General features: G+C 36.4%; 1 protein-coding gene across 1 annotated transcript in view; it reads left to right on the top strand.

The window, feature by feature from the left end:
• The window catches only part of MCCC2 (methylcrotonoyl-CoA carboxylase 2 (beta)), a 31,717-nt gene extending 18,212 nt beyond the window's left edge, over positions 1-13,505 (top strand). The window contains exons 10-17 of the mRNA XM_009994414.1: positions 1-61; positions 1,322-1,394; positions 1,598-1,674; positions 3,686-3,752; positions 4,014-4,170; positions 4,951-5,065; positions 6,324-6,409; positions 13,388-13,505. The exon at positions 1-61 is cut by the window's left edge and continues 5 nt beyond it. Coding sequence (XP_009992716.1) covers positions 1-61; positions 1,322-1,394; positions 1,598-1,674; positions 3,686-3,752; positions 4,014-4,170; positions 4,951-5,065; positions 6,324-6,409; positions 13,388-13,505 — 754 coding nt within the window. The remainder of the gene's footprint in view (positions 62-1,321; positions 1,395-1,597; positions 1,675-3,685; positions 3,753-4,013; positions 4,171-4,950; positions 5,066-6,323; positions 6,410-13,387) is intronic.
• The last annotated feature ends 1,319 nt before the right edge of the window (positions 13,506-14,824 follow it).

Genomic DNA, 14,824 nt, shown 5'->3' with positions numbered 1-14,824 from the left:
TGCTGATGAAATATATGGAATAGTTGGTGATGAACTAAAAAGAAACTTTGATGTCAAAGAGGTATGAATATACATGCAAGATCCACATGCCCATACATGCATACACTCATTTTTTTTTACAGAAAATCACCCTTTATATCATCATAGTGTGTCAATGGAAACCTTTTGTCAATGGAAATCTGTTTCGGGTGTACAGAGAATATTTAATTTTCATAAAATATTTTAAGATTCTTTTTACTTCTTTGTCCGGCAGATCCATTGCAATAGCAATGACATGTTGAAAATGTAACGCTTTTTGGTTATATTTTTAAGAAAGATGAGTGAATATGAGAGAGAAATTCTGAAAAAAACTGCTAGAAAATAGGAAGCTTGATGTTGGCAAAAATTCAGTAGACTTCCTGAGTGATTTAGTAGCGCGCTTTTTTTTCTGCTAATTCTGTGAAAGTAAAGGTCAGATGTTGAAAAATTTGTGGAATATAAGCACGCCGAACAATTCTGTGCTCTTCCAAACATACATGGAGACTAGTGTATCTATTAAAATCTAGTGTAATTATTTACCTCAGTAACTTCATCCAAGACCATCCTTTCTGTTTTGCATAGATCCCATATTTGGAACCTTTTTCATTACTAACCAAGTATTTATTTTAGGAAGTCTTCCTATGTACCTTTCTTGAAATCCTTTGGGAGAAATTACTAAGATTTGCTTAGCATTAAGGGAAAAAAAAAGGTTAATGTTTCTGAGTCTCACTCCACACTCTCAGAAGTTGTCATAGCTTGAATTTGTGTTCTTTTAAAGGTGCAGTATATAAATCCTGGCAAATGGCTTGATGTCAATGGGTCTGTATTTACATAAAATAGCTTCTTTGCATCTCAGAGAAACCTCAGAACAGATCTTTGCTACTTTTGAATGTCAGGAACTTATGCAAAGCTCAAAATAAACATATCTGTAAGAAAGTGACACATGTCTGTGTATGTTTTTCTCTGTAAAAAATGTGAGACTGTTGTTTAATGTTTAGATGACCAGAGGTAGTTTTTCTTTGAAATTTAACTAATCAGGAAACGTTTGTCCCTGTAATAACTTAAACTGTTCAGTTAGAATATTCTTAATCTCAAGATGACATTTTTTTAATAAACATTTAGATAAATCATACTTTAAAAAGTAAATTACTTTTCCTTGCCATCCAGACTGTTTATATGGTGGGCTGCCTGATGCTCTCTGAATGAAAAACATTTATTTTAAGTTACAAGGTCTGTCTTTCTAAACAAAATAAAAACTGTGAAGGATTAGGAATTTAATTTTATTTTTCTCTTCTTTCTTAAGGTCATTGCTAGAATTGTAGATGGAAGTAAATTTGATGAATTCAAAGCCTTGTATGGGGATACTTTAATTACAGGTATTTATAATTATAATTATTCTGTAGTATGTTTCCACTGGTTTTATAGTTGGATTAATTCCACTTGGCTCACCTATTGATACCTTTAAAAATGTTTTTCTTCAAAAGAAAATAGCAACTTCTGTTACCAGGGTAAAGTATTACCTTTAAATGCGGTGGTAAAATAAATATATGTGAAAATTTTAAGTGTCTGTCTTCTTCAGGATTTGCAAGAATATTTGGTTATCCAGTAGGAATTATTGGAAACAATGGAGTTCTTTTCTCAGAATCCGCAAAAAAGGTAAATAAAGATATTACTATCTTATTCTCCATTGAGGAAAAAAGAATTTCTAGTGGACAACTTGCTTTTTAAATTAACTTCTTAAAATAATGAAAGTGAACTGGATCCATGTTTTTCATGTAAACATGAAATAGCTTAATAAGCTGTAAAAATAATTGACCATATTCTAGAATCAATGATGTGAAGTTGATAGGTCAATAGGAAGATACAGCTAGAAAAACAGCATTTGAATTTGTGTGACTGCAACACACAGTGATGCAGCTATTACAAGAAAAGTCCGTGCAGATTACATGAAATTCCTAACCTCTTAACTGTAAAGTTCTACATCACGTAGTTGCTTTTGTAATAGTTGAAACATTTCAAATCCAGATTTCAGTACTCACTTTGTTGGTTTACCAGATATTTTATTTTCATGCTTTGCTGCAGCAGCTCCTGGCTTAGACTAATGAGTGAACATATGTGCAGTCTCATAAAATATATGAACTGAAATACCTGTTTGGAGAATTAAGGGGCATCTTTGATGTGATTGCATTACAGTTAACAGTGCTTTACGGTTTGGGCTTGAGAGATTGGTGATGATAAAAATCTTTTGTGTATTGGCAGAATGGTTACTTCCTTTTTCCATGCTGTTTGGTTTAGTTCTTTGTTTTCAAGAAACTAATGTCAGTTCAATTTTTTTGTAACAGCGGTTATATATGGTAGTTTTGTTGTAGCAGGCTCCTCCAACTAGTAGTGAGGAAATGAGTAGAGAAAATCTATAAGGATAAAAGAAAGCCTTGATGAGAAATTGGAGAAGAGGAGTAATTTTTCTTGATTTATTGCTGTAATAAAATAATCCACGAAATTGAGTTTAATGTACTGAAGGAATACTTTCAAAATGGAGCACTGCAGTTAAGTGACAGTCTTTTCAGCTACCATTAACACAGTTATTTCCAAGCTGAAAATCTCTTCTTCAGTATTTGTAATACTTAGAGTATTTTTCTAATTTTTTAGTGCTTCAACTTTTTTCCTACCAGAGAAAAAAATGTAAGGAATTTTCCTCTGCTGGCTGTTGCTTGAATATCAGTACTGTAAGAGGAGATAGTGAAGTTTCACTTGTTTCACTTCTGGAGAGACCTTTGTTGATGATGTAGCCTTTGTAAGCATTGTAATGTAACAAGATTCCTTTTTTTCCTTTTCCATTTTTGTCATGAGTTGTGACACATCTTTTTCCCATGATAGTTTGAATACTTATCTGAAAAAGTTAGCTAAAGATTATGCTTTATGATTTTTCCCTCTTTTTTGCTTTCCTAAATTTTGCTGGTTTTGCTTTGATAAGAGGTTAGAGAATTTTTCAGTTGCTGTGCTATATACCTTTTATTTTTATTTTTTTTTACCAGCAGTTTAAATAATATGAGGAACTGCATTGATTTAGATTAATTCTGGTTGAAGCAGAAGCTCTGACTCTATTGTTTGTATCTTTGCTAGGAAAACGGTCTTTCCTAGAGAATGAGTAAAGGGCATCTGCCCTGGGGAAAAAGGAGAGAGCGTTGTGGCAACTGGCAAGGCCATGAGCAAACAGTGTATGTGGGCCTTTCCCAATTTCAGAGAATACTTTTCTTTTGTACAGAAAATGAGAAGATAAGTTTTTCTGGCTGGATGTCTTAATTTCTGTGACACAATCTTAACAGAACTTAATGTCAGATGCCATGTTGTAAAGCTGTCTGTAGTTTAACTACATATTGCCAGAGTGAAAACAGTTCAGCTTTTTATATCAGCAGTAATTCTTTTTAAGGATATTATTTTCCTTGAACTTACAGATTTTTGGTATTTTCTTATGTCTGCTAGAGTGAATGCATGTTTTGCAGTTAACTTTGAATGAAGCAGCAGTACAACAGTTCATGATGCAAATACTGCCATACGTTTCAGTGGAAGACTTGTCACAGACTGCAGAATGCTGGTAGTGATAGCTTCACTGGCTCAATTTCTGTAGGCTTACTTTGTTTTTTTTCTCTCTCTTTCCTCTCCACAGGGTACACATTTTATCCAGTTGTGTTGCCAGAGAAATATTCCCATTGTGTTTTTACAGAATATTACAGGTGAATAAGCTCAATATTTTGAAATTTCACTATGTTGTAGGCTTTGCTGTTAACCACTGAGGCTATGACTCTTAGCATCTTGTGAGTTTTGTTGGACCTACAGCTGCAGCCTGCTCTGAAATCAACCTGTCAGAAGCTGCTGAAGGCCTAGCCTTATGATTGGTTCTTCATTTTTTTCTGCATGTGCTAAAAGCACGTATAGCACAGTATAGTAATACACGAAGTTAATGAGCCTTTTTTTTCCATATTGTAATTCTTTAGGTTTCATGGTTGGTAGAGAATATGAAGCTGGAGGGATAGCTAAAGATGGTGCCAAGATGGTAACTGCTGTAGCTTGTGCCAGTGTACCTAAAATAACAGTGATTATTGGTGGTTCTTACGGAGCTGGAAACTATGGGATGTGTGGAAGAGCTTATAGGTAAGTGTTACTACAAATTATGACAGGAGATAAGACCGTCTTAAGAAAAAATAACCTTGAGGTTCCATTCTGAAGAACTGTCTAAACTCTTTCAGAACTTGTGCTATTTGGAAAACAAAAAAGTTCTCAGTGAACATTGTCATAAATTAAAGCCTAACAAACCTGTAGAGATCGATAGGCTTGTGATTAACCTTGAATTAGGTGGTGGGGGAGATCTCCTAGTGTGTAAACATGCTGACATGATTTTCTCCCATTTTATCTCTTGGAGAAGAAATTGTACTGTCCTGAACAATCATTAGGCAGTGTGGGCTGGGCCTTAATTCTGCATTCATATTAAGAGTACCAGCTTGTTTTAAAAGTTCTTGTTGACTTTAGTGAGCCTGGTTTTATGAGTAATGTTTGCAGAAGCCCTAAGGATTTTTTTTTTACACTGTGGACATAACTCATATAGATGTTTTTTTCATTTTCAAGGTCCCTGATACTATTGAAGTTGTTGGTGATATTTTTAAGGAGAGAAATTCCTAGTGAGGCTGTGAGATCAAGAGATTCAAGAAAGATAAATAATTTTTTAAGGTGCTTGAATATAGGAAGTTAGCAGGATTTTTACATTTTCAAACCTAATGATGCAAGCATTGAAGTACATTAATTTGCATTCTTTAAAAAACAATATATTGTAAGATTGTTGTGCATAAAAAGGAATTCTTACCTGAATGAGAATTAGTTATTTACTAGGAAACGATGCAATGCCTTATTTTAAAATTCAGTATGTTATTTTTTCAGCCCAAGATTTCTTTATGTCTGGCCAAATGCTCGCATATCAGTGATGGGAGGAGAGCAAGCTGCAACTGTTCTAGCTACAATAGCTAGGGACCAAAAAGCAAGAGAGGGAAAACAGGTATCTCTTTATTCTTTCATTTGCAGTGATGTCATTATCATTCATTATTTTACTGGAGTTGTTCACTTTATGAGCTAGGAAATGATGTTACAGAGTGAGGCACCGATGAGTGTTGTTCTCCCAGTGCCACCTAGTGCACTGTCAAACATGAAGCATTTGTGAAATGTTTTTGTCTACACCTTCTAAATGTGAAGATCATTCACGACATGTCTTATCTTTGCTTAAAAGTAGGAGTATTTCTCATATTGTAATATTTTTGTATTTTGTGCACCATATTATTAGTTCTGCCCAACATGAGCAGCCAGGGATCCTCCCTAGTTATGGAGTATGGGGAGAAATACATGAGAACAAAGTGTCACATCAATTATTTCTGAAGTAGGTAGTTTTATAGAAAGCTGATATTCAAATTATTCAGAAAATTATGGAACTTAGAACTGCAGATGCTTGTAGAGGCTTGGAAAATTTTTTTACTCATATCAACATGATAATTGCAAATTAGTGTTACCTTTTATAGTAAACGTTTCTGTTTTCTCTGTACACCCTCTTCTGCTGTGTTTTTTTAATTTTATGTTTTATGGTTACACTGTGCCTTGGTCCCATACAAAGGGATTTTATTGTGGTATCTTAAAATTGCTTGTATTTATCATTAGTAGTTTTTCAGAATAATGAAGCAGTATGTACACGTTACTTAAACAGTTGTTTTTTTTCTACACTTGACTTGGGCTTTCCAGTGGATTTAATATATTCACCCTCATCTCCCTCTCTCTTAATTTCCCAAATGCCTAAGAATAATACCCAGAAAGAAGTTTGAGAGAATTAATTGTAGTTAATTTCAGTAAAGTATGTTAGAATCTTGAAAATATTATGAATTACACTTGTGACGACTCTGGATTATAGGGAAATGCAGTGTTAGAATAGCACAGACTTGTTTTATTTTAAAAAATTGCCAAAGACAACTCAGAATGGGTTTTATTTAGTACAATTGCTTCAGTAATTTTTGAGATGCCAATCCCTATATATGCCTATACTAAATTAAGTATATTATTGCTCTCCTTTTTTCACCCACCCATTTGAAAAGTGGCATTTTCATTGTCAAAGATGCTAAATTGATAATTGTGTTTAAAAAGGGGGAAAAACTTTAGGGAGGTGATTCAGGCAGTTTCTTTGAGTGTGATGCAGTGTCTTTAGCTCTGCATTAGTTGTGGAAGAAAATATTAAATATCTTACCTGTGTTGTTTATTTGACTGTTTTTTTTTAGTTCTCTGCAGCCGATGAAGCAGCTTTGAAGGAGCCAATCATTAAGAGGTTTGAGGAGGAAGGAAACCCGTATTATTCCAGTGCAAGGTGACATATAATTTATGTTTCCAAACCTTAATTGTAAACAGAACATAACGATAACATCTAAATCTTGATGTTGAAGAACAGAGCAATCTGGAACAAAGGTTGTGATGTGCAGTACAACACGAGCTTCAAATCAATGTCTGTCCTGTTTCTGAGACTTTGTTTAATGTACTGTTTCAGAAGAAGGCATGCTCTTGCAGGAATTACTCTGCTGGTTTTGTATGTAATGATATGGTAGCATGGAGTTTATATTCTATGTATTTTATGGTGGTTAAATTTTATAGCATTCTTCCCAGTGTAGTATCAGCTCATCTTTATACAGCCCATTCAACAGTGTGATGAGTGGTTGCATGTATGTTAGGAAGAGTTAATTTTAGTGGGATTCTCCAAGTAGCAGAGGCCAGTGGTAAAGCAGAAGATTCAGGAAGACCTGATGCCAATTGCAAATCTCAGGTCATGATGTTGGTACGTGACTTTATTGGATGATAAGCAATTTGAATAGGACATTGGCTGATGTGTGCAGCATATTCATGTTTGTTGAGAAATCCTTTGCAGCATTTTGTGCTCAGGTTAATGTAATAATATTAGTAAATGCCCAGGAACTAGTAGGCTTAGTGAAGCAAACTGGCATCCTGGATTTTAACCTCTGGAAATTAGCCTGTAGTCTTCCTTGGCCTCTGATTGTTATTCTACATTAGTGTCATCCTCTTTTGGTATCCAAAAGCTAATTCTCCACAGGCTCTCTGTTAATTATGAGAGAGGGTAGCGTACAATAATAGGACTTTACTGTGCCTCTATGGCTTCTCCTTTTTCAGAAAGAATGTTAGCTTCATCCAGCTGTGGAGTGTGCAGTACCTACAGTTTTGTGTAGCTGACGTAGAATTACTGATGGTTTTCGTATCTGCAAGCTGCAAAGTCTGGAAACTGAGTACAGAGTGGTTGGGATATGATAAATATTGATATGGCCATCATGGGCAGAGATTACGTCAAAAGGTTGGTGCAAGATACTCTGTCAGTGTTGCAGAGATGCCAGTAAGAGAAGAAGCTTATCTAGCTTGATACCTGCTTAATCTCATGTATGACAAATTTGATAAAGCAGCAACAGCAGCAGCATAGCATCATGAAGTCCTTTGTGAATTTTTTATCATGATCTGAAGGAATATATAAATTTAATGGGATAGAGGAATGAACTTAATAATGAGGTAATAATGGTACCTGGGGGATCCATGTTAACATTCATGTATAATCAGACGAGTGTCTTTATCAAGTGGAAGCTCTTGCTATTTTTCCCTGGCTGATCCAATGATGGGATAAGTATTGTCAGTAGGATACTTAACATAGAGTTTGTGGTGTCATCTAAAGAGGTTTCAGTGTCACAGTGATAGAGCATGTGGTTCATGGGTTTAGGGAGAGTTTTAGGAGTCTCATCAGTGTTTGGGATCTGCTTCTGCCAGAGGCCTATGTGGTGGCACTGCTATGGGTCCCAGACAGTTTGTGGATGTGTATGACCCCCACTGCTGTTATGTTGCCATTTATTTGGATACTTACATATGAACAACAAGGATACTTCTGTGAAATCCTGAGTTGTTATTGACATGGGCTTTGTGGTGGTACACAGTTTTTGACTTTTTAAAAACATTTAAAATTTTTAATCAATTTAAATTTCACTGGGTTATGTCCAAGTTGAGAGATACTGTCAGCTGTTAAAAGCTTTTGTGCTGTCTCCTTTAGTACCTCCTCAAGGTCAAGCCTAGTACCTTTGTCACAAAACCTTGTGCCCTGACGTATGAAGGAAAAAGGAAAACAGATATGTTTTGTGACTGGATATTAAGGAGTAGAATTTTCCACTGATAAAATAGCTCATTATAAAAATGAGTCAAACTGTATTTAAAATTAATCCCTAGTGTCGAGGAGATGATGCATGGTTTGATTTTTTATTTATTTACATTTGCTTTTCTTCATACATTCACTGGAAACACAGTCATAGTCTCTTTTTACTCATGCCTATGGGTTAGGAAGTGCTCTTAATGGTAGTTGTCCAGTCCTTCGTGTAAAAAAGCAGGGCAGTCATGTACTTCTTACTGTGCCTGTAGCTAGGAAGAGAAGCTTAATGTGCAGGCTGAGAACTAGTGTGTGTCTGAGGTTGCATGTGATTGCATTCATGGGATGCTGCTCTCAAGCTAATAAGCCCACGTGAGACATGAAGTCAAGTGTCAGTGCTGAAATTCTCCTGTGGTTCATCCAGCTAAAAGCAACAGAAGTTAAATGCCCCTTTTCACTGAGATGTACTAGTGAAAAATTGGGTGACTGGTAGGTACATTTTTCATAGTCTAGGCACTCTTAGTTGCACTCTGCTGTCTTTTAGAGGTAATTTATTATATCAGTAGATAGTAGTGTATTTTCTGCCCTGATTTCATGCCTTTCTGCCAATGTTACCATGTGTGTGCCTTGTCTCTCCATTTATTGCTAATTCCTAAGCAAGGTCTCAGACTGGTAGTTCCAAAGTGTTCATCATTGTGGAGTAGGAGGCCCAAGAGGAACTATGAGATGAAGTAAGATTACGAGTTTTGCAGCAAGTAATGTACCTGAAGGAAGGATTTAGCCACCACATACCTTGGAGCCAACCTATTTGTCAGCCAGCATCTGCAGCTGCTTGTTGGCAAGTATTTGCTGTAGGTCAGGGAGAAGTAACCTGTTTCCTTTGCTCTAAAGGATGCTTCCTGTTCAGTCCCAAGCATGGTAAAAAACCACAGCTAACCATCTACAAAATGCCAGGGTGCTGTATTGAAACTGAATCTGGACAGCCTTGGTTTTGTCAGATGCTGACTAGATCCCTCCATCAACAAGAAGACTCAAGACAGCTTTGCATTTCTGAGAGGAAGGCATGGTGGATGGGCAGGAAGGTGGCTGGCTGTGTTGCTGCTCGGGCACAGCCAGTTTGGAGGCTCTGTCGTGCTGTCCTTTTGTGTGGGATGTGGGGACCAGTCTGCCTAACCCCATTGAGATGGATGTCACCCAGTTGACTTCATTAGGGTTTGAATCAAGCTTCTAGCAGTAATAAATGAGAAGGGAGGAAGTTGCCCTAATGATCTTAAAATATAAACAAATTTCCCTATTTCCTCTGCTTATTAATTTTGCTTTTAAAGTATAACTTGTTATATGTACAGGATGTCAATACTGTTCCCTACAGTTGTATTTTCTAATCAAACTTTAGTCAATTATTTGATTAGAACCTTTCACAGTCTTAATTAATGGGAATAATTAGGCAGCACCGTTTTTAATGAGTTAGATTAATTTGCTTACGGGTTTCTAAAACGATTTCAGCAGTTTACATCTTAACAAATTATATGAGCATTTTACTTTTGGGGACTTCATTTCTTTTACTCACAGTGTTTTGCTTACAAATATTTTATGACTCTAGCTGTGACTCATGTTCTAGCAATGGGGTTTTGATAGATAGTTTAATTATTCATGTTACATTCCAGTCAAGAATATAGTTTTCTTTAAACAAAGAGAATCAGAAGCCAACCAGGGGTGGTGACGATATGAAGGCAGCTTGACTTGTGTGCAACATCAAATCTCCATGATTGATTTAATGGTGTTATAGAAAAACAAATCTGCTTTTAAAGTGTGCATCATGTTTGGAAGTGTTTGGAAGTTGCAGCTTGACAGGTACCACGTTAAGTTGGTGATTCTTTTTGACTCAGTTCATCCCTCCCTCCCCAGACCCTTAGTAATTGAACACTTTTAAGATGTATGGATTCCATCATTCATGTTCAATGTGTTTCATAAATAAAAAAGTAACCTTTGAGTGTTTGTTAAAAAAGTTGATACACCAAGCAAACAGAACAGTAACAGTCAACCCCCCCAAATTTGGTTAAAAATATAAATTATCATATTGGAGATTATTCTTAGAGGGTTTTTTTCATAGTCCTGAGAAAATAAAGGGATTGTGGTTGATTTGACCTCACAAAACTACTTTGGTTTTCACTCTTAATATGTCTCTTCTCCATCCCTTTGGCAGACTAATATGACTATTTTCATTAAAACTAAATCAAGATTTAAAATACAAGAAGAAGGGAAGAAAAGCACATGCATTAAACTTAGGTAATGGGTAGTTCATGATGCCAAAAGTATAGGAAGTACTCTCTCTTGACCATCCTATCATACTAGATTATGTAGGAAGAGGTATAGCCACTATCTTGGGGAAACCCAAGAGAATTCAAACAACTCTTAAGGAAGTCTCAGCAAAGCAAATTTATTCTTTCATTATTTTGAACAAAAAAGCTTTTAATTTTTTTTTTTGCTTTAGGGTAAGAAGCACTTACTCTGAGTCTCTTTTCAATGGAGTATAGTTAAAATATGACAAAATAATAAATTTTTACTTATGATTAAAGCTACAGTTAGGAAAGGAGTTATGCACAGGAAGCAGACTGCGAGAGCTTATACAATGCACTTCATCCAGAATATGGCATTGACAATTCTTGTTTATCTTCTGCAACAGAATTTGCCATTAATAGCAATTCTGTGCCATTGCAAGTGTGGCTGTTAGAATATTCCAGTGCACAGCTTACTAACTCACCAGGAGATACTCAGAATCCTAAAATGAGACCAGACTAGCTAGAGCTACAGATTCCTTATATTTGTAATTTGTGTTTATAGCTGCTTTTTTTTTTCTCCCCTTGGAAGAAGTTACATTTTTTTCCAGACTGCTTTCTACACTGGCTGGGACCTGCCAGCCAGGTCAGTGAGTGTCACAGCCACTGTAGTGCATAATTTCTTTGCTCAAGCTGTTGTTTTCAGTCCCAAAAAAAGAAACAGGCTAATTTTTACCAGTTAACAGCAGTGTCTTTCCTTTTCCAATCCCCTTTCTTTTCTTGTACTTCAGCTTTGCCCTTGTACCCCATTTAGGGCAGCAGTCTCCTGTGCTTGGGGAGCTGCACTCTGGTAAGATAGACTGATAGGAAAACGTTCTTTCTGAGTTGGGTGTCTTTTTGCTTCTCTCTCTGCTAGCTGGAGAACAGGCTCCTAAGCTGAGTCTGAATCCTCGAGCCTCATCTTGCTACAGGTGTCCTTTATTACAATTCCACTTTGAGCATCTTAGGGTAGATGCACGTACTTGTGGTAAAATATAAAGAATAGGTTGTCAGTCTTTTAATATTTCTGTCTAATTTGATGAATATTACTTTCATAGCACATGGCAAAATAAAGATGGAAAACACTCAAAAGGATCTGCTGCAGCTTGAGCTTATCAGCATTTATTTATGTAGAGTTCTCAGTCCTCTTTAGTGGATAAAGTTGGCACATTTAGGAGAGAAGAGTGCAAAATATGTAATTTCCTGTCTAACAGATCTTTTTCAATTAATCTTCAAACAATAGGAGATTTATAGCTGGAAACTTCAGTTAGAAAGGAATGGCTATGCATGCTCTTCGTAGAGTCAGTCTTAGCTCCCTATTCACAACACTTTCTTGTATTTTTAAATTATCCACAGACAAAGAATTAAATGTTGGCCAACACAGAAGTAAGTTCAAAAAACAGTGCAAAATAAGTCTCTCTAGGAAAAGATAGGATGGAGTGTTTTCTCAAACAAAGATCCTGCACATACGTTTTGCAGACCCTGATTAAGATGTATGCTTACCTAAGTAAGAGTGGATTACAATAAGCAATGTGATACCTTGTTGAAATATGTTGCTGGGGAGGTATTAGTTGTACAGTATTTACAGTTTTGTTAAATATATTATGCAGGGGGATTTTACATGGATTTTCTTTTAGGTAGGATGGAGCTCTCCTTGAGAACTGGTGGCACGAATACTTTAATTTTTGGATAATATGAAAGAGACTATTTACAAATGTTTGTGATTTTGGGGTCTTGGGAAATTAGTAATTGCTCTCATAATTCGTTCAGGGATGGGTTAAGGAGGGTGCTATCTTAAATTTGCTTAGAAATCGACTGCAGAAAAAAGAAAGACAACAAGTACTGGAAATACGTGAAAGTGACTCTGGCTCTTGTAACGGTTGTTTCGATAAATCCAATCAGGAGCAGGGCCGAGCAACGACAATATGATTTTTCATATCATTCCACTTTACTATTAGTTCAGTTACTTCTTATATGCTTTTCAGCTACTGTCCACGCAGCTGTGCATGCAGACAGACACCTTTTGTGATTGGCTAAATATCAATGTTCACGCGGCAAATTTTACTTTACTATTGGTTGTTCATTACGCTATGCCTTTATGCATTACACTAAGCCTTTATGCATTATAAGCACCAGGTAGTTACATTTCTGCAGTCTTCTCATCCTTGGATGCCCAAACAAGATACATTTTCTTGGGTTCCCAAGGCCAAAGACAAGCCTGCCTTTGAAGAGGAACAATGGTTAGTCTCATACTCTGCTGCTACAGCAAAGCTTGTTAAATTCTTCCAGGCTTACAAAATCATGCCCCTGCTGTATTAGAAATTCTTCCACAACCAGCTGTATTAAAAATTCCTCCACGAACGATGAAAGAATAAACACTTGTATCATCTTCATCTGGCAGCTGACCTAGCCTGAATAACATACATATAATGATGGATGTAGGTAATGATGTCACATAGTCCTTAAATACTAGCATTCTTAATAGGAGCAGATATGAAAACAAACATTTTGTCAATAACCTGGGAATATTAAAAACCAAATATTTTTCTAAGTGCTGACTTCATACTGAAAATAAGAATGAAATTCTAGTTTAAAATATATAGACCTGATATTCTTAATTGATCCAAAATGTGTACTTTGTTCTAGAGGACAGATTCCACAGAGTAATACATACCAGTCTCTTGCATTGATGGATAGAGTGAATCAACTCCATGGTTTCAAGCATAATTTAGCTTGAGCCCACTTCCTTTAGTATAGCTCTTGCCAGCTTAATGTGCATAAAAATCTAACTGTTGTATGTGTTAATGTCCTTTAATTACTATTGTTTGATTTATTTTTTTTCTAGACTATGGGATGATGGAATTATCGATCCAGCTGACACAAGACTGGTTTTGGGCCTTAGTCTCAGTGCAGCATTAAACGCACCTACGAAGAAGACGGAATTTGGGGTTTTCAGGATGTAAACTGTACACTCATCAGAATTACCTCTGTATATCTAGATTGAGGCTGGATAGCAAACTAAACAATATTGAGGTGATTGAAAAGTACAGATTTGTAAAACCCTATTTGTATTGGAAATGTCATATATTTTCACTGGGGTATCAGTGTTTTGATAGTGATTTGAGATCAATCAGAGTGCTTGTATAACACTGCATTGCATGAATAAAATACAGCTTCTAGTATTATGTTTCATGTTTGACAAGAAAACATTGATACTGTATCTTTATATAAATAAACCTGCAAAATAACCTATGTATTTGTGCTTATCAACTTGTCTGTTTCTTTTAATTCTTCTTCTTAAGTCTTCTGTAAATGCAAAATATTTTGCAGTCCAACAGGAAAAATCCACATTTGCTGGTAAATAATTTTTGTGAAAGAGAAGGGACAGACAGGGAGTTCAGCAGAGCCTGAAATTACAGATTTCATGAAGTTGTTGGCACTTTGGCCTTTCTCTGGCTTTCATCCAAAAAGCATTGCTCTTTTGTACAACTCCCTGAAGTAGAAACAAGAAGAGAACCTAATGGGTGCATAGTGCTCTCTGGAAATGATGGAGAGTGTGTGCTTTTAACTGTGGGAGCTGCAGATTGCTGAGAGCACTTTTGAGGACAGGAGTGCAAAAAGTCTTCTGGCTGCAAAAGTGTTTCAGCATCTTGCTATGTGATCCTTCTGGCAATTCTAGATTAATGAAGATGCATGGATCAGTGCTTCACCCAGAACACATGCCAGAGTCCCTCTGACTTTCGGGCTGTTGAGATGCTGGAGTGCTTTGCTTATTTATTTGTTGTAGTTTGTTGCAGTGTAATGTTTTTCAATAATTCAGTGTCCATCATGTCATTTGTTCTTTTCAGAAATACTGCACCTTGGAGAACTTAAATGCTTGGCACATAAGAGTGTTTAGAATAAGGAGGCAAATACTGTGCTAGCTGGGACTAGGAAGGTGAGTGACTAGCTTTGCCGTAGAGGTGCCTGCCTAGGTAACCACTAGCAGAAATACTCTTGAGTGAGAAACAAATCCAAGAAGTGTTAATGTACCTGGATGGAGGTCCTCTGGGGAACAGAGAGATTGCTAATAGGAGCAGTTGTCCTGGATAACATTCCAGCTGTAGTCTTCTTAAACTTCCATGGCAAAGGAGTTCCCCTGGGACCCAGGAGAGGGAAGGAAGGAGTGCTGGCTGCTAGCCTCAGTTGTATCTCAGACAGATGCAAAAGTGAAAATTAAATAATTATTTGGAATGTGAAGAATGCAGACAGCCTGAGCACATGTTGAGCTGTGAAATCTCTG

Source organism: Chaetura pelagica, unplaced genomic scaffold (genome assembly GCF_000747805.2).
Source record: "Chaetura pelagica isolate M959 unplaced genomic scaffold, ChaPel_1.0 scaffold920, whole genome shotgun sequence".
Classification (NCBI taxonomy): Eukaryota; Metazoa; Chordata; class Aves; order Apodiformes; family Apodidae; genus Chaetura; species Chaetura pelagica.
The sequence above is the reverse complement of the archived record's forward strand: the minus strand, read 5'-3'. Positions and strand labels throughout refer to the sequence as shown.